The 22,869-nt window shown below is 36.1% G+C and overlaps 1 protein-coding gene and 1 non-coding gene across 5 annotated transcripts in view; one reads left to right on the top strand and one right to left on the bottom strand.

Annotated features, from left to right (window-relative positions):
- FER (tyrosine-protein kinase Fer) overlaps positions 1 to 22,869 on the top strand; it is a 132,500-nt gene that overhangs the window by 39,309 nt on the left and 70,322 nt on the right. For all 4 annotated transcript variants that reach the window (XM_089239241.1, XM_089239243.1, XM_089239242.1 and 1 more), the window contains 5 exons: positions 968 to 1,160; positions 1,265 to 1,402; positions 11,374 to 11,496; positions 13,520 to 13,642; positions 17,905 to 18,088. In XM_089239241.1, coding sequence (XP_089095367.1) covers positions 968 to 1,160; positions 1,265 to 1,402; positions 11,374 to 11,496; positions 13,520 to 13,642; positions 17,905 to 18,088 — 761 coding nt within the window. The remainder of the gene's footprint in view (positions 1 to 967; positions 1,161 to 1,264; positions 1,403 to 11,373; positions 11,497 to 13,519; positions 13,643 to 17,904; positions 18,089 to 22,869) is intronic.
- Positions 21,092 to 21,165, bottom strand: TRNAS-GGA (transfer RNA serine (anticodon GGA)). The gene has a single exon. It is a non-coding gene; the product is annotated as a tRNA-Ser (tRNA).

Genomic DNA, 22,869 nt, shown 5'->3' with positions numbered 1-22,869 from the left:
CTCACAAGGAAAGGGTCCCAAAGATATGTCTTCAAAAATTTTAATTTAAAGAAAAAAAAAACGCTTTCAGTGCAATATTTGAGCTATGTTCAAATGGTCATTGGTATTGCTTTAGCAACACGAGCAGATATGTTCCGCCGTCCCTGACAGAAAGCAAAAAAAAAACCTTCTCTTGTTCCCGTTGGCTAGCTTGTAATAGTTTGTCTCCTGTGGAGAGAAGCGCTGCCCTATTAATATCAAATAGGGCAATTTATCTGTAAAGTCTTCCACTGTACCAGAAAGCATCATCTCATGGTATTGTTCACCTGTGAGGTTTCTCATGTACATCATGGGCCCTATTAAACTCACCACACCATATGTTCACAAAAAAGTATTGCTGTAAGACACTCACAGGTTTTTCTGTAAAGAAATTTCAATGTTTCTTGACAGTATTTCATATACATCAATCATTTTTATCATAAAAATATATTAAACCACAGTCACTTGAATCAGTTTTGAAATGAAGAGCCTTGTTGTTACAGAAAATGTATTGAAAGAAGTGATAATGTTATTAATAATTGTAAAACATGATATATGATTTTTCATAAAATTTTTTAAAAGGTTGTTGTGAAAACAATATCTACAATAAAGTAAGGAAAAATAGCTGACATATTTTGTGTGACTCCTGTGGAAAAATTTTAAATAAGTTGGTTACATCTTGGACCAAAACTTCTTTTCTCTTTTTATAATTCTACATCTATTTTGCTCTGTATTAATGATTCCTTTAACGTCAATATAGATCAAAAAGTGTGAAAAAGGCATGAAATTACTTTGAAAGTTTTTGGGAAACAAATTAGTCTGAAATTTAGAATCAACTAAGTTCCAAGGAGTCTGAGATTTTGTTACCTGTATAAAGTTTTCATTTATTCCAAAGTCGTTGTATGATTATGTGTATGTGCATTTCATGTTTCAAGTTTATGATTACTAGGTCGAGGAGGTAAGAAATTAGAAGAAGCAAAAGATCGTTACATCAAAGTTACAAACAAACTTCACCGTCTTCATAATGACTATGTCATCCTACTCCAAGAAGGAAAAAAGTATGAAAATCATCTAAGAAATTTGCTTTTGCCAACTTTGCTCGAGTACCATCAGAATGTGTTGCAAGAAACAGTAGATAGATGGTAATTCTTCTTTCAAAAAATGTTTTTCTAAAGCAATATAAATAAGTAGCATGAAAATATGTGTTTACAAAAAATTTTAACGCATATTTGAAATGACTTTTCAGGAAAAAATTGATGCTGGACTTTGTAAATTATACTGACTTCACAAATGACACATTCAGATCTCTGCAAATAAAAATGAAAAAGAGTATTGAATCTGTAGCAGGAGAAGATGAATATAAAGGTTTTATGGATAAGCATAGGTGATTGAATACATTTAGTTTATTGCTTGTGTTATTTGATTAAACCAGGTTTATCAATATCAGGCTTTATCAGTTGCTTCTATCGATATAATTGTAAACTTCAGAGACATTGTACAATTTTTTCAACAAAGTGTTTCATAATTAAATTCAAAGGGGGTCAAGTCTTGATGTACATGAAATCATGTTTGCAGGCTCAAGAATGTAACATACAAAAAAGGGATATTGAAACTACATGGGTTGAGACGAAGTACGAAAGCCTGGATAACCAAGCGGAGATCGAGATGTAGTTCGGAAAGAAAATTCACATTCCTCTGTGGGGAATTGAACCACCAATCTCTCACTGTCCGTGTGAGTGTTCTAACCATTGAACTACAGAGGACAGCCATTTTCATTCCTTAGAGCATACGTATGAATGCTGAACAGGACTGCGCATGAACAGCCTCCTAGCTCAGCTAATAGCTCTTACGACGTCAGCCCCCAGATGGCGACATATAGAGAGAAACTTTTCTCTCCATACATGGGTTGAGCTTGAAAATAAAAAGCATCATAAGCTTATGATAGGATAATGTTTCCAAAAGTGTGGGCAATATCTCCCCTGGTAGGCGATGGAATGGTACAGGGGCAATAGAAGCTGCAGATTTAACATAGAATCTTATGTGTTCACTTGAGTAGGGAGGTGATGAGAAAAAAAAATTTCAGAAGAAGGGGCTATGGAATTAAAAATTTGGGAAACTGTGGTAAGATATTATTAAAAGCCACCAAATAAGGATCCGAATCAAGTCTCCAAACTTTATGAGGAAATTTCCTACACGTGTAAGCATAAGAATGTTGTCATATTAGGGGATTTCAATTACCTGGGTATCGATAAAGAGAATTTATTGGCTAGAGATCAATATAAGATATGCTTTTTTAAGTTGGTGCTCAATAATTTTTTGTATCAGCAGGTATCAGAAACCACTAGGGGCAATTCTATTTTGTATTTAGTTCTCACTTGTTCCAAGGATCTTGTTGAACATGTTTCAGGGTGGGGGGGGGGGGGTAAAGTTTTTTTTCTACTGATCATCGTGTCATTGATTTTTCTCTTTAACGTCTGTTCGGGTAAAGCTGATAACAGAAGAATGGTTCCTTGTTTTCAAAGAACCAACTTTCACGTTTTAAGAGAAAGGTTAGTCAGTTTTCAAAGACTAGATGCTATTAGTTGGTGTGATAAGTCAATGGGAAGAATTTAAAGTAAAACTATTCTCTTTTTTGGATGATTTCTTACCCTTTGTTTGTAAAAAGCATGTTTGTTGCATCCCTTTTGGTTCATGAAAATAGTGTGTAATCTTTATCTGGAAAAAAAAAGGACATTTAGAGAGCATAAAAGGAGAACGGGTAACCTGGCATAATTTATGGAAAAAAGAAGGGCATTGAACGGGATTAAGGAAAGTAAAAAGGAATTTAAATCTCTCTCTCTCAAGTTTGGCAAATGACACTGGTGCTGACCCAAAATCATTTTTAAAGTATGTCAACAATGGATGTAGGGAGACAGTCTGCTCCCTTTCGATGGAAGGATTTAGGGTAGAGAGCAATTTAAGCGTGTGTGTGGTGCTTTTTTATGTCAGTTTTTAATAGAGACGATGATATCCAAAGTATGGTTGTGTGGGGTGATAAAATCCTCAAAAATATTCAAGTGGGAGGTATGGAACTTCTAAAACTTCTAAAAAATGTATGTGCAAGCAAAGCACCAGGACCAGATGGTATTTATCCTAAGCCCTTAGAAAATGTCCAGTGAATTATTGGGACCAGTTGCACAGATTTACAGAAGTAGTTTTGCTGAGGGTATTGTCCCAGAGGATCGGAAGCTTGCTAATGCGGTACCGATATTTAGAAAGTGTAGTAGAGAAACTGTGTCAAATTATTGTTCAGTGAGTTTGACAAACTTTCTCTCTAAAATTTTGAAAATTATTATCAAAAGACAATTCGGGAAGTCAATAGGAAGGGGGAGTCATGTGTAACCAATTTCATTTGCTTCTATGATCATGTGATCATTTGGGTAAAGGTAAAAACGGTGATGTTTATCTTATTTCCAGAAGTCATTTGAATGGGTCTGACATAATAAACCAGGGACGCCGGAAGTCAAAAATGGTTGGTGTTGCTCAAAGTATGGGAGTCATTTTTCTGTACAGGCCATAATATATACATATATTTTCCATTGACTGTACGTCCTTTTTTGAAGTAGAATGTCCCATTTTTTTGGTTTCAAATTTATTTGATTTCAGCGATGACCCGTTCTTCAACCTACTTTTGCAGTAGTGGTACAATTTTTACCACAGTAAAATGAAACAAACCTATGCAGGAGGGGTTATAGGGGTCCCATGTCTGCCCAAGGCCAGTGCTTTCTTAATGCATGGGCCCACCCAGGCACGGCCTGGAGGCCTTAAAAGAATGCAGGCCTCACAAAAATGAGAACCAGTTAAAATTTTCGAGAATTTGCCAGGTGTAGTCTCAGAAAAATCACTTAGCCTGGGGTCCCATTGAGGCTCTAAAGACTGCCCTGCCCAAAACAATCAAATATTAAAATTAATTCTTTGAATAAATTAAAATATTGAAAGAAAATACCTTTATGTGCTATATTTTTCAATATCTGTTAATTTAAAATGTTTTTTGAAGGTAATGAATTCAAAATGTCTCTAGGACACTGTGCCCCCCCCCATAATATTCATATAAAACTGTGAAATTCTATTGTAAATCGATAAAGTGGTGGAAAATGGGTTTAATCATCAATCAAATGATGGTTTTGATCATCAATCAATGATGGTTTTGATCATCAATCAATGATGGTTTTGATCATCAATCAATGATGGTTTTGATCATCAATTTTTTAAAACCATGCTAATGCGCATTCTGAAATCGAATGAATCTATTGTATGTATTTTAGTTTTTTAATCAATGGTTGGATTGGTGATTTAGTTGGATTCGCATTTCAAGTTCTCAGATAATTTAAATTGACAACCATCACCACAGAGTAAAGTTGCAGGACATTTCAGTATAGTGTTTCAGAAAATTGGGGAAGCTTACATTGAAAACAGAAAGTGATACAAATACATAATGCAGGGGTTCTCGAACTATATGCTGTGGCACCTTGCAAAGGTTTTTTGAAGAGACTCTTTGTTAAACTGCTCTGGGGAGCCACGGATAAACGTTGATTAGGGATAGAGGTGCCGCAGGTGGAAAGAGTTTGAGAACACCTGACATAATATATAAGTGTATTAGAGGCCCCACACATCTTACAACTCTGCCTGCGTTAGGATCTTTGATGGGTCCCTTGACCAGATTTTGGGCAGGGTAATGCCATGAAATCTCGATTAGCGGAAATAGGGCTGCCTTAAGAACATCATGGGCTCCCAGGGCAAGTGATTTTTCTGAGGCCTTATTAGGCAAATTATCCACAGTTTCAACCAGATCTAATATTTATGAGGCTCCTCTTCTCTTCCAGCCCCCGAGCCATGCCTGGGTGGGCCCATTCTTTTTGACAGCACTCCCGCCCTTATCTAAGGGGCCCGGGGCAGCTCAACAGTTTCGGATGCGAAAAATATTTGCCCAATTTTATATATTTCGTGGGGGGAAGGAACGGCATCCATTATTTCAAAATATACAAGAATGCTGTGAAATATCCATACAGAAATTTTAAATATGCAATTCAATAAATTAACACCAAAACTGGGGAAAATTCAGCACTGAAGGGGTAATTTTAAACTAATGAAAGAGAAAAAAAATCCTGAAACTGATAAAAATTTTAGACTTGATGAATCAAAAATAATTGAAAGCATAATTGAAGAATTATGAATAATTGTTTCATTATTTCTCTCATTCTTTTGACAGCCTCAACCGTTTTTTCACTGAGGGTAAAGCAAAAATTGGGGAGGGGGGGGGCGAGACTAAGGTGAAGAGATGCTTGGCTAATCAGTGAATATCTGTTGTTAAATTTTGTTGGCTGGGCTATGCCCACACATCCCATAGGCTGTGATTTTTGGCGAGCCCCAAGCAGAGGCAGATTTAAGGGTGGGCGCACCTGGCACACATCCTGGGCTCCACCCCGTAAAACCCAAACGTTACACTTTTTTCTAATTTAAGGGATCCAGTATTTATTTTTGCATCTAGGGCCTCAACTGACTTTAATCCACATCTACCCCCTAGCAAAACTTTTCATGGGCCCTTCTGTAGTGAATTTTCATCTTGAAAAACCCAAAAAAATTATGGCTATTGTCCCAAGCCCCAGGGCTGTTCCCATGTTAGCCCTACCCTTATGGTGTCCAATACCAAACTTGGCCATACAGAAATTGGGCTTCGACAATTTTATCGAATTTAAGTGTTGAACTTGAAAGTTATTGGCAACATTCCCAGTTTAAATGACAGAGGATGGTTTTTCTACTGTTAATTACACAAAAGAAAGCAAAAAAAAAGTGTCATTTAGATAAAAGCAAACTTACGTGGGGTAGAATCTAGTTCTGTAGTCACTTCTCATATGTCACTATGAAATCCTTTGAACTTTAAAAAAAACAAACCATAAGCATTTTTTTGGTCACATAGGAGCGTTTCATTATCCCAATAGAGCAAATTTGTGATTACTATATCTGACATAAATAGTTCAATCTTACACGAACGGCAAGGAATGGTTTGATTCTCTACATGTAGCTGGTCATCCGACAGAGATGAGCTGAGAAAAAATTACACACCATAGGAAGTCCAGCATAGGAATGTACAGCAGAAACAATTTTTTCCCCTCATGTGGTAGGTATACTGTATATCTATTCAAGAAAACAGCCAGGGAATTTTAGCTGCACACTAATTGTATGCTATCAGCGGCTCTCTTTTCGCTGAGTAAAAAAGACAGACAGCTTCAATATTGTTAGTTGAACGCATGTGTTGAATAGGTCTGCAAAACGATTTTTTCCTCTCCCTATAGGAATATTTGGTTCCGAGGAAAAAAAGAAGCTAATATCCGTTTTCGATTCTTATTTCCCTATGGTACTCACGGGCATTGGTTCCAGCCTTGATTTTGAACAACACAACGCAAATCACATGGGTAGGGGGATGAATACAAGAAATGGTAAGAAGAAAATGATGATGACATTTAGTCAATGGTGTCCTTTTTTAAGCAAAATTCTGTTTTGTCAACCCTAGGGGATAATTAGCAAAGCACCAGACATTTTGGGAAAAGTGTGCAAACTTCTCAAACACATGAATTCATAGGTTCTTCGTGGGGGGAATGGTGGCTTTTACCGTTGGCAGCGTGGAATAGTAATGAAAAAAAAACACTCAAATTAAAATATAGTGATTCAAAATGCTTTTTTTTAGTCATACTTAAAAAACTTTTCTTCACTTTTTCATTGTACAACATGATGTATTTGTGTATGCGTTTATATCCAGAAACCGAGATGCACGAGACATTTTTGTCTCAATTTTCTTGGGGCGTGCAATCAGTGTTTTATCTCGTTTATTGAATCATCTTTTCTTTCATGCACAAGAATCATCATTAAGATTAGTCTTCTGTAAATATAGAATGCTGAAATGATTATTCATGTGCGTTCTGGAAGTAGTAGCGGAGAGGTTTCTTGGTGTTTTCAACAATAACTTCCTGGTGATAATTAAAACGATGTGTATCTTTTCTTTTTATTTGAAGTCATTTATGTATTTTTTTTTCACAATTTCTCCCTCACACTGCTAGAAGTCGTGAAAAATGGGAAAACAAACGTAGAACCATGTCTCCTTCCTGGAATACCCCATCGTCCCTCAGGGGACGTTAACAACACGTTGGGAATCACTGGTATAAAGTAATAGGTATGGAGCAGCTTTTTCAAAATATGCATCGCTGTTTCTAAAGGCATCATTAACCTTTATGTGGGGTGTCGCAGGGAGCTTGAGATATTAATTTGAGCACCTATTTATGCTTTGAAGAAGTTATTTTATATGGGGAAATGTCTATTAATCTATTCTGAGAGCCGCTGACGAATCATGAATTAGTCAAGGGAGCCGTGGGTGACAAAATTTTGTGAACCATCCATATAGGTAAAAGTGTTCCACACTGAGAGAGAGATTAACTTTACAAAATATTTGGACTTGCCAATGCTAAAATAAGGAGGCAAGATATCTTGTCAATGCCACTCAAAGGGTTGAGATTCATCTGAAATCAGTGATGAAATGTACTGTCTCAAGTCTATTGCTGTGACTACCGTTGTGGTACTATACCCCTCCCCCTTGCTTGAGCCGAGGTTATAGTGTTATGTTGCAGGAAAAAACGTAAACCTCCCCCTCGCAAAAGGAAAAGATAATCTGAAACCCCCTCGAGAAAATTTTGCTTATGCCTATGCTCATACTTAAAGGATATACAGGGTGTATGGGAAAGTCCCTTGGACCTGAAATGACTTGCAAACAAAAAAAAGCTACAGCCACTCCTCACAAGGAAAGGGTCCCAAGGATATGTTTTCAAAAATTTTATTTAAAAAAAGTGCTTTCAGTGCAATATTTGAGCTATGTTCAAATGGTGATTGGTATTGCTGAGATATACAAATACAAATTCAACGCCACAACAGGCAAATTGCCCAACGAGGTGGCTGACTTAAGAACATCATGGATCCCCGAGCCATTTTTTGGAGGCCCTACCTACTACTACTACAACCACACATGCACCCCGCCCACCCACCCCCCCCCCCGCCGCCCGCGGAAGCCCCCAACGAATCGGTACATGCGGGAATGTGCGTGTGCGTGTACGTGTAGTGAAACCTGACGTGAAGTTTTGTTGTTTCTCTGTAATGCTTGTTATGTGTAGTGCTGCCATCTGCCACTAGTTTTTCTAACTATGAGTGAAGTGTTATGATTGAATGATTTATCATTGTAGGACTGTTGCTCTCCGTGGCGAGACTTTTTAACGGGGAGATCGGTTCGCATTTGCGCCTTGAAGTTGGGAACCACAGAAAACCAACTTCAGCCGACCACCACTGTGGGGTTCGAACCCGGATCCTCGCATCGTGAGTCCGTCACTATAACCACTCGACCACCACAGCGGTAACAATCAAATGAGTGGTATTGCTTTAGCAACATGAGCAGATATGTTCCAGTGACCCTGTAATAAACTGTTGAAGCATTTACATGGGATTGGTTCAACTTGTTGCATTGAATAGAATCATGGTTTTTTTAGAGATAGGTCATAACAGGTTATGGTGAATCAGGGATTTTCTGATTGGACAGGTGTGAAGAATGGAGCCCCTCAAAAAAGTGTCCTTGAACCCATACTTTTTTCACTTTTATTGATGAACTGGATCAACGTATCAATGGGAAATTTGCAGATGGCTTGAAGCTAATGGGGTAGTCAGGAATCCAAGTGATAGAGAGATGCTCTAGACGAACTTGACTATTATTGCAGCATGGGCTAATGAATGGAGAATGACCTTTAGTGTTGATAAGTGCATGGTCACTCATTTTGGTTTGAACAATCAACGTTTCACTTACGAGTCGAATGGTATGACTGTATGCAACTAGTATCACCGATTTGGGAATTCTCATAGACAAGTGGTTTAGGTCTGAACGTTGTTCAGCGGTAGTCAAGAAAAGTGAATAGAATGCTTGGTTTCATTCGTAAAAATGCCTCTTGCCGTTCTCCTAAAGTCATTGTTCTGCTTTTCCGAGTCTTAGTTTGTCCTGGACTGGAGTATGCCGTAAGGTTTCTGAGACCTTACCTACAGAGGGACAGACTTGGTTGAGGGGGTGCAGAGAAGAGCTATGCATGCTCTTGTTGGCACACAAGACTTAAACTATGAAGAGAGACTTGATTTTTTGGATGTATTTAGATTGAAGGAACACAGTTTCAGGGATATGATTGAAGTATTTAAGATTTTCAATGGGATGGATGGAATGGACTATGAGTTATTGATACACCGTCAATCAACTGCTTAGGCAAGAATACACCAGTATTGTTTAATATTGTAAAGGATAATTCCAGGTTGTGGTGTTGCAGGGTGTTTTTCTCTAATAGGAGTGTTAGTTAACGGAATAGCTTATTTCCAGGGTTGTCAATTCTATCACACTTGACACGTTTAAAAAAAGTATGATACATAGTGGGATAAATCAAGAAGCTATCCATACTTAGAATTAGACAACTATAACCTTTTTTATGTGCAGTGTATTATATAGTATTAGTTTTTTCTTTCATGTATTAATTAGTATTAATTAGTTTTTTCTTTCGTGATACATATATGCTTTTATATTGTTTGCTTTATTTTGGTTATATTTGACATTCATAATTTTATGGGCATCTTTTTCTAGCCACCTCATTGGACATTTTACCTGTTGTGGCCTTTGTATTTGTATGAATTAGAAATTCTGCAAAATTTTGTTTCTCTAAATTTTGAAAACGTCAGGTCTATTGTTTTTTTTCTTGTCAAGAGTGAAAATCATTTTATGCTTTTATTTCATTTCTAGAGTAATTTTATTAATTTATATAATTTAAATAAGTTTCATAATTTTCTTCTTTTGTTATTAAATATTTATCAATACAATAGTCTCGATAATTCAAGGTGAATGTAACCTAGACCCCCCCCCCCCAGATTGCTGAAAACTCAGAATAACCAAAAACCATTAAAAAATTCTTAAAATTTTAATTTTACTTAGAGAATGACCATATTGCAAAAAATACTTAGGAAGTCGCCGTATATTGAGGGCATGGGTTATTTTCTCGTAGTTTGCAATGAAGAACAAGAAACTTATTCTTGTTAGATGAAATAACTGTTTAAAGTTGTCTTTTCTTTGGCCTTTGCATACAATTTTATCAGTTTTGTTTCCATTTCAAAAACTCCTTTGAATTCTCTAATTCAAGGGACCTTTCATCATCAAAGCAACATTAGGGATTTTAAATAACTTGCAGCACCCCTGTGTCTGATCTCAACTTACTACAGTGGTACCATGAATTGCCGTGACACAAGGTTTGAAATCAAGTTCCTATTACCATGATCAGAGACATCAATAACATGTGGGCCCATCCTGGCACTACACAAGATGATGAAATTCTAGTGTTATGATTTTTGAGTGTAAGTATTTAAATTGCTAGGTTGGTGCTTCCAGACTGTTGGGCACCCCCAGAGTACCATTTTGCCCAAATGCTGTTAAAAGGGGCCTGACTATGTTCAATATGAGTTAAATTTCCAAAATATCTTAAGGCACTGCTGACCAGTCTCAGATTACTGCATCACAATGTTTCTGGGCTAAATCTTCATGGAATGGAGCTGCCACGCTTCTTATAAATGTAAATTACCCGTTATTATGTGTAAAATAATTAACATGTTTCATTCCTGGAAAGAAAGAATTCTTAAGGTAAAAATTTAAAATTTTCAACACCTGAAATTATCTATAACCACAAACTTTTGAGTATCAGATTATTAAGACTACTGTATATGCAATCTGTGAATTTCAATCGTTTTCCCCTTGAAAAATGTGAAGTTATTTTGATCATGTTCATAATTGTGTGCCTTTTTGCTTTTAACCATGGAAATATCTGAATTTCTATTCAAAAATAATAGCTGTATATTATTTATATTAATTTTGTTAATCTGAAAAAAAAAATTATATGATTCTCTGCTGACACGTTCAAAAAGAATTATGATAAACTTAGCGGGAGAAATCGAGACTCGATCCATACTTAGAATAAGACAAACATAATCTTTTTTATGGGCAGTGTATTATATATTATTAATTATTAGATTTTTCTTTTGTGGTATATGCTTTTATATTGGGTTATTGTATTTTGGTTATATTTGACATCCATTTTTTATGGGCATCTTTTTTCAGCCACCTCATTAGGCATTTTGCTTCTTCTGTTATGGCCTTTGTATTTGTATTTACCCAGTGTATTTATGAAAGAGGTAATTTGAAGTATAATGTTTTTTTATTTTATTTGAAATAGGCCAGTTATATAATGATATCTTTTGTATCTTCAGAACTGAACCTTTACAGCCCATTGATTTCAAATTTGATGAAAGCTTATTATATGACTATAGTGGTCCTTTGAAGCCAAATCAGTTGGCTTTGGATGATATGACATATGAATCTTTGAAAGAGAAGTATGTATTTTTTCTTATTCATTATGGTAAATGCAGCCAAACATTAATATCTCATTCCTCTTTATCTTGAAAACCTCTGTAACTGAAGAAAAATAGTTTTTTTTCTTTCATTCCCCTGTAATTTTCTGTACTTATCCAAAAACACATTTCAAAAACATGCTAATTAGGTATATTTCTTGTGTCAGGAATTGCAAGACATACAATTTTAAGATATTCTTTTGTGCTTATCTCTGAATTTGAAACATGTTGTATCGTATTGACTACTGCACTTTTTTCATCCTAATGGTAATGCTCCTTTCGAAGTCTGTCAGTAATAAGAACATTCCTCTTGGAAGCTTCTAGCAAATTGTCATACATGATCACTGTTTGTGTTAAGGCATGGGCTCAAGTTCCTGTTGGCTTAGTCATTGAGAGACCAATGCACGTAAGATATGTTAAGTGTATAACAGCTACTAGGGATATATAGCATGATTATTCTATTCACTCTGTGCATATAATGGGATAGACTGCTGTATTGAGTGGTTTTGAGAAAAGGCAGATTGTGATTGACAATGGTTCGGAGAACTAATATCTCAGAAACCACAAAGTTTGCCTTGTTTGTGAGATGCAGTCATTATATATATATATATATATATATATATATATATATATATATTATCATTAAAAAGTGGTAGAAACTAGTGACAGGGGAACTGCTATTAGGTACCAATGCACTGAACATCCATGCTTCATCATAGAATGTGAAAGTCAAAAGCTAGGTTGCGTAGGTGAGTTTGAAAAGACATTTGCCTGTGATACTGAAGGAGATCTTAAAATGGGCTGCAAGTTTAATACTGACTCAGTCCTTGTCAGAATCTTTGAACACAGAGGTACTACAGTAATGACGAAAATTCATAAGTATTTTTATCCTAGAGATAGGACAAATATTCGGCTGTTATTCTGCCCTTTTGCCGAATATTTGGTTTGGCCAAATATCTGTGTAAATCTAAGCACAACAAAATAATTTTAAAAAATTATATTAGAATTTTTTGAATAAATTAAAAGGTTACTGATTATATTTTATTGTGTGGTGTATACCTATCCCTTTCTGTACATGAGGTTATGTCAGGGTGAATTTCTAGGGTAAGTCAACATGAAACTGAAAATAGAATCCTACTTCAATAATGTGGAAGTGAGCATGAATTACACAAGTTCACTAACTGAAGGATGTAACTAGACAAGAAATGTATTGAGCTACGAAAAGGAGCAAAGAACATCTAGAGTGAAAAAATAAGTCGTAAATTTTATAATATTTTAATACTTCAGAGCAAATAAAGGTTGGTATTTTCTTAATTAGATGTGAAATTGTAACAAATGTTGAAAAAAAGTGATTCTGTAAGTACAGTGATACCTCTGCTTACAAATTTTTCTTCTAACAAATATTCAATATTTATGGATTCAGCTAATGAAAATTTTCAATGATATGAATGCATGCACTAACATAAAATAGCCGCTTTGCAAACTGAATTTTCACACCAATTATCATCAGAATTATGCCTGATTAACTCATGTCCACCTCGGAATCTTTTTCAAATGTACCTACACTTCTCTTTCTGAAATTCTTTGAATCATTTCATATAAACATTTTTCATCCGGAACGAATCATCTTCATTGGCAGAGGTATCATGCCAATAAAAAATCTTTCAGTTTCCAGTTTTTAATTTTTATTCAAATAATAAATTGCATAACTAAAATTCAATATAATCATTTGAAATTACTAACAATTTTATTTTCAATTAAAAACAATTTCATTTATAATTGTGATGAATTTTAAGAAAATTGATATTTGGTTGCAGAATATTCGGCTATTCATCCAAATCATCCCATCCCTAATGTTATTTTTATATCACTTAAAAGAACCTGATGATAAAATTTATACCAGTAACACAATACTTTGTTTCCATCAAATCTAGTGGAATTTTATTGTACCTTGGAAAACATTTTGAATCAAATTTATTCATCTTTATCAATGACTTTTTTACAGAGCTCAGGAGATGAAATCAAAGCTTGCTGAATATCAGGGTTTGGTTAAAGAGAAAGATATTGAAATTGGTCAGTGTGAAAATGAAATTGGTTCTCTTCGCAAAACACCAGGAACTGAAGATCTGTGAGTCGAAAATTTTTCAATCAGCATTTTGTTGGTCTGGGTTATTTTATATGAGGAATGTTCAAAAAGCAAAGATAGAACAACTAGTATTTATTTAAAAGACTTTTATGTGTGACTTTGTACTGTACAAAATGTCTAATTTTACGAACTGTGGATGTTCTTTATTGCATAAAGAACAGAAAAAAGATTTAATCACACGTATAAATCAAGTTACTTGTAAAGTTACTCCAACATTTTTTCAGCATGACCTTACAGGTCTTTTTGCCAATAAAAACTAAAATCAAATCCATAAAATATGAAGAAAAACCAATGGAAATAGTTCCTTATGGTGATGTTATATATAGGTGATCCATAGCCCAGTGATTGTGGACACCATGATTCCCATCACACTTTTACTGAGTTCCCTAGTAAAATGAAATATCTATGCTTCAATTAACGAAGTATCAGTTTTTGACTATAAATATTTACATATACCTATGTTACCTATGTATCTGCTGCCCTTCAAAAAAGGGACATATGTCCTTAGGCATACAGAGGTTGGGAACCACTCTATATATTACAATATTTATTACACACACACTGAAGTGCCAGAAAAACTTGTGCAGACGAGCATTTGTAAATAAAGGAGAAATGCAACCAATTAACGTAACTCGATGCGGGCAGCCATGTAAGACAACAAGTAGATAGGAAAGCTGCTAGGTTGGTTTCTGCTGCTAAAATGGCAAATTATTACGGTTTAAATGACTTTTTGAACAGGGCTTAATAGTCGGCTCTCATGAGATGGGTCACAGCATTTCTGAGGTACAGATGAAATTTGGATTTTTGCTCACAACTATCACAAGAGCGTATCATGAATATGAAGAATCCGGGAAAAACATAAAATTTCTGACAGAGTGAGTGGAAAGAGACCCTGAAGGAATGGAACCACTATATATATATACATAGTGGCTGACTCGAATCATTTCACAAGATAGAAATGCAACAGTGCATGTCTATGATATATAGATTTCAATATTGGGACATCAACAAGTGTCAGCATGTGAACTGTACAATGCCCCCCTCTTGATATGGGCTTTTGGAGCTTAAGACCTACTCAAGTACCTTTAATGACTGCAAGGCACAAAACTATGTGTCTTGCCTGAGCTTACCAGCACCACGAATGGACCGTTGACCACTGGAAACATGTTGCTTTGTCTGATGAGGTGCGTTTTCAGTTGTATCGGTCTTATGGACTGTAACAGTATGGACCCGCAGCAGTTGGAAATGGGCCACACACCCCCCCTCCCCCCCCATTTTAATAAGCGCTATTAAATTAAATATTTCATACATTATTTTCAGCTGTCACAAGTCTATCCACAGAACCCAGAACCATAGAATGTAACTGTGCATCGTCATTCGGACATGCTCATCTTGTTGTTTGATCTGTAACAACATGGCATCATTGCCGCCACTATCACCATATGATGGTTCCATATTGACGGAAGATATGCAAATGTGATATCCAGTTGGCTATGATTCATCACTTCTTCAATAACCGACCACAAATGAGGCAGCAGCTGGGTCGATTCTTCGCAATTCAACTTCATTAGTAGTTGTTCTCAGCAGCAGTCTCATCTGGTTGACTCCACCTGGGAAGTCGTGATGTCTTAGCCATAGAGTGATTCCCCAATCTTTTACATTCCTGAACTCTAATTAAGGCTGCTTCTTTTAATTCTTTCTAAGGTTAAGGGACAGTTGGAAGGAATTCGAGAGCTGACATAGGGCATGCAGATGTGATCCAAAGGTCCCCAGTGATAGGAATAATGACTGACGATTGTGGTGATATAATACTCTAAATTTGTAAAATTCTAAATGTTAAATATTCTGGAAATTAAGTTAATGATTTTGAGTTCTTAAATTCTCGTCTCTTGTTGTGTTGTCTCATGATACTCAATTGAGATCCCAGTTGTGTGACATGTGGTCCCTCACAAGACACATACAGGTATGGAAAAGCCCCATAACACCATGGAACCCTGCATGTCAACAGAAGACCATTCAAGCTGGTAGAGGCTCTGTCATGGCATGAGACATGTGTAGTTGGCATGATATGGGACCCCTGATAAGGCTACAGACAAGTCAGAATGGTGACCAATACATAAACATCTTTTCCTATCACTTACACCCATTCATGTCCTGTGTGCATTCCGACAGGCTTAGACAATTCCAACAGGACAATGAAACACCACACATGTGTGGACTTGCTGCTGAGTGGCTCCAGGAACACTCTTCCGACTTCAGCATCCACCGTAGGTCACATAAATCTCTGGACTTGAATGCTATTGAGCAGATATGGGATACCTTGCAGCATGCTGTACCTAATCACCTGGCACAGTTGGGGACTGTCCTGAGAGAATCATAGTGGAAAATTGCCTTCATGATACATTCACACATTAGTGGAGTCCATGCCACATTGTGGCAAAGTTGTAAGTGCTCCATGGTGTGATGTGACCGTGGGTGGGTGTACTAGTTTTTCTGGACTTCAGTGTATATAGAATGGATATAGTTTTATTTAATATTTATAAAGTATAGAACAATACTTTTAATCTAATATTTATAAAACATACAATACTGTATAAGTGCAATATTGGTTCAAAGAATAGAAAGCATTTCAAATGTATATTACATTTTTTTATAATTTACTGATTCTTGACCAATGAGATATTTTAGGTATATTAGAACTTCTATTATCTGAGAAGCTTCTATTTCTGAGGTTCAGAAATTAAAATACCTTGTGTAAGGTGGAGAAAAACCAAGCATGGAGTTATTACAAAACTTGATTGATTAAAGTGTGGGATCACTCATACTTTTGTGTGTGTTTTTCATCAACCATGGTCTTTGATAATGAAAAACAAAAAACAAGGACAGTGAAGCTGAATTTTGGTTGTAGTAGGGACTTGACTGACATAAAGATACCCTGATCAAGGCAGGCATTGGGGAGGGGGTCTCCATGGCTAGGGTCAAAGATGTTCAGTGTGTTGGTAAATATATATTGTTTAAATTTGGGGAATAAAGTTATGTGGTGTCATAGGCAAGTGGGCTATTTGCCCATTCAGAGATGAGTACCAGCTTCTAATGTAGCTACGCAACTGTATGAAAAATTTTTATGTATATTTATATTTTTTTTCCTCAATTTAAATACCAATTGTTTGACTTGAATAACTTATGGAGATACACTGAACATTTTTTTAATCAGGCAAATTACAAATATATTTGTTATTAGAAATATTTTTATTGCTGTTATTTTGAAGTTGCTTTAATTTTTGGTGGCTTATCCATGGTTTTCGGTTATCTGTAATCTCCTTACCCATCTTTACCCTGGGTAATCAAGGTTATACTGTACAATTACCAATATACTCATCTATTTGAAGGACAGGAAAAAAAATAACACCTTGATTTGAATCTATAAAAACTTTGTCTCATTGCATATACTTTTTAGGTTATTATTTCATTCTTTCATCCATGTCTTGAAGTGAGTTGGGTAAGTTGTGACTCCATGTATTTAAAATAATAGAACTGGTTTCTAATTCAATAAAATATGCACCATTTTTCTGATAGATATAGTGTCAGTTTTATATATATATATGTGTGTGTTGTTTTTTGTTTTGTTTTTTTTTAATTTGTTGTGCTTTTGAATTTCGTTTTATTCCTTTTTAATTTGTTTATTAGTTCAACATAAAATAGATATAACCAGTTTGCCCAGAGAGTTCAAAGTATGGTCTATGCTTATTATAGAGAAAGATAGGCTTGAAAGGCTATTGGGGGGGGGGGGGGCACAATGATTTTGATGTAAAGACTGGGGTAGGCATGATGATGTAAAGGCTGGGGTGGTCACAATGATGTCAATTCATACACATTCGATCAGTTGCTCTGTCATTGGTGCTAGGGATTTATTGGCACATGGGGGAACATTCCTCTCCCCCCCCCCCGTATCTCCACCCATGATACTCATTATAATGACCCCATGTTATAGCAACCATTCCATTAGAACAACCAGTAGGATAAGTCCCAAATGTTTTCATCTCATGACAACCCTTTATATTTTTCTTCCAATATAAGGACTATATTGACCAAAGGATGGGACCATCATAACAAGCAGTAGCTGATATTTGTTATCAATTACTTTCATGTTTACAATTGATCAACATCATAAGCATAAACTATTGGAATGCTGACTTTGTTTAATTCTGGTGTTATCTCATCTTTATTTCTCATTTATATTTCAGGTTGAGTGTGAAACAGCGTGCTGTGGATGTTTTGAAAAAAGAAATGTGTGAAATAAGATGCCAAGAAATGCGGTATCAACATATATATGAGTTGATAAGAAGCTGGATAAAAGATATTGGTCCAGAAGGCCCACCCTCTGGGTTAGATTTGCCACATGATTGTCATCTGATGGCACAAGATTCAGTGAGTTTCATGTGAATCTTTTTTATCAAATTTCTTAACACTTATGTTGGTGAATTTTAGTCATAATAGTGAAAGTATTTTAGTGCGACCCCATCCAGAATACCTTTTTTTTTGCTGGGGGGGGGGATGAGTAAGTAGGAACAGAAAAGAACAATGTTATCTGTCAATGTATATATTGGGGCAGACATTATAGGTGGGGGAAGGGAAAGCTATTTAGCTTGATGAACAAAAAATAACTTTCTATCTTTGCTTGTCTGGATGTTTCAATTTCAACATCTGTAATATTTGCCTAAAGCAGTGTTATCAGAATCATGTGATGTCATTTGCTGGAGGAAGCGGATGGGGCTTTAAGTGACTGAAAAGGCAGCATGGTCACCCCGACAAGGGTGGAGCTGGCAGGACTCCAGCCTGGGGGCCTAGGGCAAATATTATTGTTATTGCTTGTTTTGTACAATATAAATTGATTACAGAGTGGCCTGCCAAAGATCTCAGCCTTGAGTCCAGCTTGGGGATGTAGGGGCCATGGAGGGCAGTTAGGAGTCTTCTTGGGAACAATATTGTTTCCCACACTAGAAAAAGCACCAATTTTTTTCCAGTGAACGTTGGTTTTTTTTTTAATTTTCATCTATTTTTTTTATTTTTTCAAAATTTCTATCTCTACTGACTAACTATAGCATAACGACAAAATTGATATGCATGTGACAGAATAAGAGTGTTTGAGAGAAGACAAGCATCAGACTAGATTGGGGTTGGTGATCAAATTAAGTTGTTTGTCATTAAGAGTGTTGTGGTGCAAAATTTGGGCTGAATTTAAGGGAATGTGATGACAAGCTTGTGATCCAGGCGGACACCAGATCATGACGATAATGAACATGTAATATCAGAACTTCAAAAAATCTGAATAATGTAAGGAATATATGTAAAAACCATCCTTTGGAAGGATCCTTGCCCTACATCCTGTAGCAGGGCCCATCTTTGATGAACCCAGCCAGATTCTCACAGGACCCTGCATAGTGAATTTATAATGTGTGGGAAAAATATTAAGAACTGTTCTGGGCTGGAGCCCTGTCAGCTCCACCCTTGTGGGGCCCATGGTTTGTTCCCATGTCTGGTAAAGGCGATTTTGGATCCTTGAAATCAACATTGATTGGTTTCGTGGCCGATCAACAGAAAATTTAGATGAATTAGAGAGCAAATTTTTAGTTCTCCATGTTTTTACTGGGTATTTCTTATGTAGTGCTAAAAATGCTAGAAGCAGAAAACTTTTTAAATAGGAAATGTCTATAAGAATTATAAGACATAGTTTTACACCAACCATAGTCTTTTTATGTAGTTTTTAATTTATTAACACACACACACACAAACATTATGGTACATATAGAGGTATAATAAGAAGCAATTGTTCAGGGATGCCGGAACTTATGTGCTCATGTAGTTGAAGCAATACCAATCATTTGAATAATATTGCTCAGCAACATCATTTATCTTTCAAACATAGCTCATATATTGCACTGAAAGCGTTTTTTCAAGTATGACTAAAAAAAAGTTATTTTGAATCTCTATTTATATTTGCTTGTTTGTTTCACTCTTTATGCATTACCAATAGTAAACACCAATTCCCCTCCCCCTCCTCCAGAGAATCTATCATTTCATGTTTGAAAAGCTTGTACACTATTCCTTTCCAAACACTGGTGCTTGCTCATTAGCCCTGGGGTTGACAAAACAGGATTTTGAAGGACATCTCTAACTGAATGCCATTGTCTTCTTCCTGCTATTTTTTGTATTCACCAGTCCCCCCCCCCTTTCCAGTGGTCTCCAGGCATCATGGTACTCAATGGACATTGTAAATGGATATATTGTTAGCAACTACCAGTTTTGTTTTCCGACTTTACATTTATATATGAAAGAAAAAAATCATTTTTCATAGTCTGAATACACTCAACATGCATTCAACTAACAATAATTGAATCTGTCTTTTTTTCATTCGGTGAAAAGAGAGCCACTGTAGCGCCTTTAAAGTATATATAACTGAAAGTGTGTGATTCAAATACCCTGCCGGTTTTTTCTGAATAGATGTACAGCATGTTTACCCATATGGGGAAGAAAAACTCAGGAAAGATCAGGAAAATGAAAAACTGTCAGCGATAATAGGGAAAAGGAAAAATGGTCAGGTAAATGAAAACGTTTCAGTGAAAATCAAGAGATTGAAAAATGGTCTAGTAAAATCAGAAAAAAAGCCAGGGAAAATTAGGAAAGTACCATTTCTTACTTGCTATTCATGTAAGATTTAACTATTTTTGTTACATGGATAGTTATCACAAATTTACACTCTTGAAATTATGAAATGCTCCTATATTGAGCAAAAAAAAAAAAAAAAGACAATTGCTTGAGATTTGTTTCTTCAAAGTATTTGTAATGATGCATTTATAGAGAACTAGTTTCTACAACACTTTAAAGGGGTAAGTCCACTTTTATCTAGATGAGTTTTTGACATTTTTCTTGTATAATTGTGCTCTAGAAAAATGATCCTCGTGGGGCCGCGGTAGCCTGGTCAATAAGATACTCGCCTAAAGCACCAAAGGATGTTTAGAGGTGTCGCGAGTTCGATACCCGGTTCGTCCTTATCAGAAAATTTTCCTGACACAGGGGTACAATAAAAACGGCGACAAGACCACAGCAAAAAATTGCTACCGCAGAGAGTTCCCCCTTTGAGAGGTTAGCGCACCAACCTCTAGATGAGTATAAAAAACAAGCCTGCCGTTCAGAATCGGCAATAAATTGTAGGTCCCAGTCTAATTAGCCCTCGTGTGCAGAAAATGACCGTGGTACGACAAAAATGATCAAAATGGTCAAATGATCCTTGTCGTTTAAACAGACAATGTTTACTTCTAAGTTCAGCAAAACTATCTCCCATATGTCAGGGACCGATTTCCATATGGGCTAGTGGGGGTTTTAACAACTGGCTGTTGCGAAGATATATTTTGGAAAGAGAGAAAATTCAACTGCCCCTGCGGGGAATCGAACCCATGTCCTTTCACTTTCCAGGTGAACGCCCTAAACCACTAGACTACAGAGGCACCGAATCTCTCAATCTTTCCTTGGAGCTCGTGTACACTGAAAGGGACCGTACATGGATGGCTAGACCAGACTCAGGCCAAGCTCACAACAGCTGACGCTCCCACCAGATGGCGACTTATACAAGGACTGACCAACCAAACATCCTTTTACCTCAGTGGGAGGGGCCTTCTGTAATTCCTGCTTTGCACAGGGTCCTCTTCATGTCAAAGTCGGGCCCAGACAGATGTGCTTTATCAGTGTTTTAAGGGGGCAATGTAGACTATCACCCTGTTAAAGAGCTGGATAATATTGGAAAAATTGGTCTGTCATGTGAAATATAAAATGGTCCTACTGACCTATACAATTAGGTTCCCCTCCCGACACATCAACTTGGATCTGCACCTGGCCATGGCCCCCCTGTAAGGGTTATAGACCTGGCGCCTGGGACAATTATAATTTTGTTTTTTCACCTTGAGGGCCTGCTGAAGATCTTGGCTTTGGTGTCCTGCTGCAGGATGTGGGGGGCATGCACCAAATGATGTTAGGCCAAGTGCAAATTGTGACCCATACAGGACAGTGCGCTCTTTTGCAGCCAGCAGATATCAGACTTACAGTGCAAATTGAGACACTGCACTACACTTTGCTAACCATGTATGTGCACGGATGCATGATGCTGCTGCTGAGCCACAGTTTCTCATTCCCACATGCACGATTCTTCGTATTTGGCAGGTGTTTTTGAAAAATTTACAAAAGTAAACAGTCATGAGAAGTTTTCATTTCCCCCCATTCTTGTTTGAAATATATATTGCTTAGTAAAATCATTTGCATCAATTATATTGTTATTGATTATTTCTTTCATTAATTCCACAATTATTTTCTTTAATTCTGAATTTTTATTAATATTGGAGTTGTTCTTTCATTAGTTCAATTATTATTTTCATTAGTTATCAGTTCTAAGATTTTATTCATTATGGGATTATTTTTCATTAATTCCAGATTTATTTTTCATTAATTCAAGATTTATTTTTCATTAATTCCAGATTTATTTTTCATTGATTCCAAATTTTATTAATTCTGTGATTGTTTTTAAATTGTCATCAATGATGAATTTTGATCAAAACTTTTCCTTCATTCTGCAATTATTTTCATAATTCTGAATTGTTTTTTTTAATTTACAGAATAATTTCCTTTTAATTCTGAATTTTCACTAGTTTGATATTTTATTAATCAAGGAATTATTTTTCATTATATCTGAAATTCATTGGTTTTTGAATTATTCAGTAATTTCAAATTGCTCAATTTCGATTTTCCATTATGTTTTGATTCATGTGTTTATATTTTAGTATAGATATTTTTTCAGCATTGCTGTATACAAGGTCACAACTGGGGGGGGGGGGGGGGAGAACAGGTGGGTCTGGTGCTCTGGGTGGGGAACCATAGAGGGTATGAATTTCAAGCTTTAACATTTCCTTACAAGGTGGCGACAAAAAGCAGGCTTGCTCCAACTGACCAAACATCTAGTTGTGGCCCTGCCTGTATATTCAATTTATTGTTATGATTTTTTTTTAATGACGACTTTCCCCTCAAATAATATAAAATTCAGGTTCGAAGGGGTTTAAAATACCTAGGTTATTTATTGGCCCCTGAAATCATTCCCATCCGAAAACACTCATTTCTCCACTGGAGGATGCATCCAGAGTTCACTAATGAACTGCATTGCAATA

The sequence above is a fragment of the Pholcus phalangioides genome, unplaced genomic scaffold, assembly GCF_987345545.1.
Source record: "Pholcus phalangioides strain wild (caught in Gottingen) unplaced genomic scaffold, Ppha-v1.0 ptg000011l_1, whole genome shotgun sequence".
NCBI lineage: Eukaryota > Metazoa > Arthropoda > Arachnida > Araneae > Pholcidae > Pholcus > Pholcus phalangioides.
Note: the sequence above shows the minus strand (reverse complement) of the source record. Positions and strands in the feature narration are given on the sequence as shown.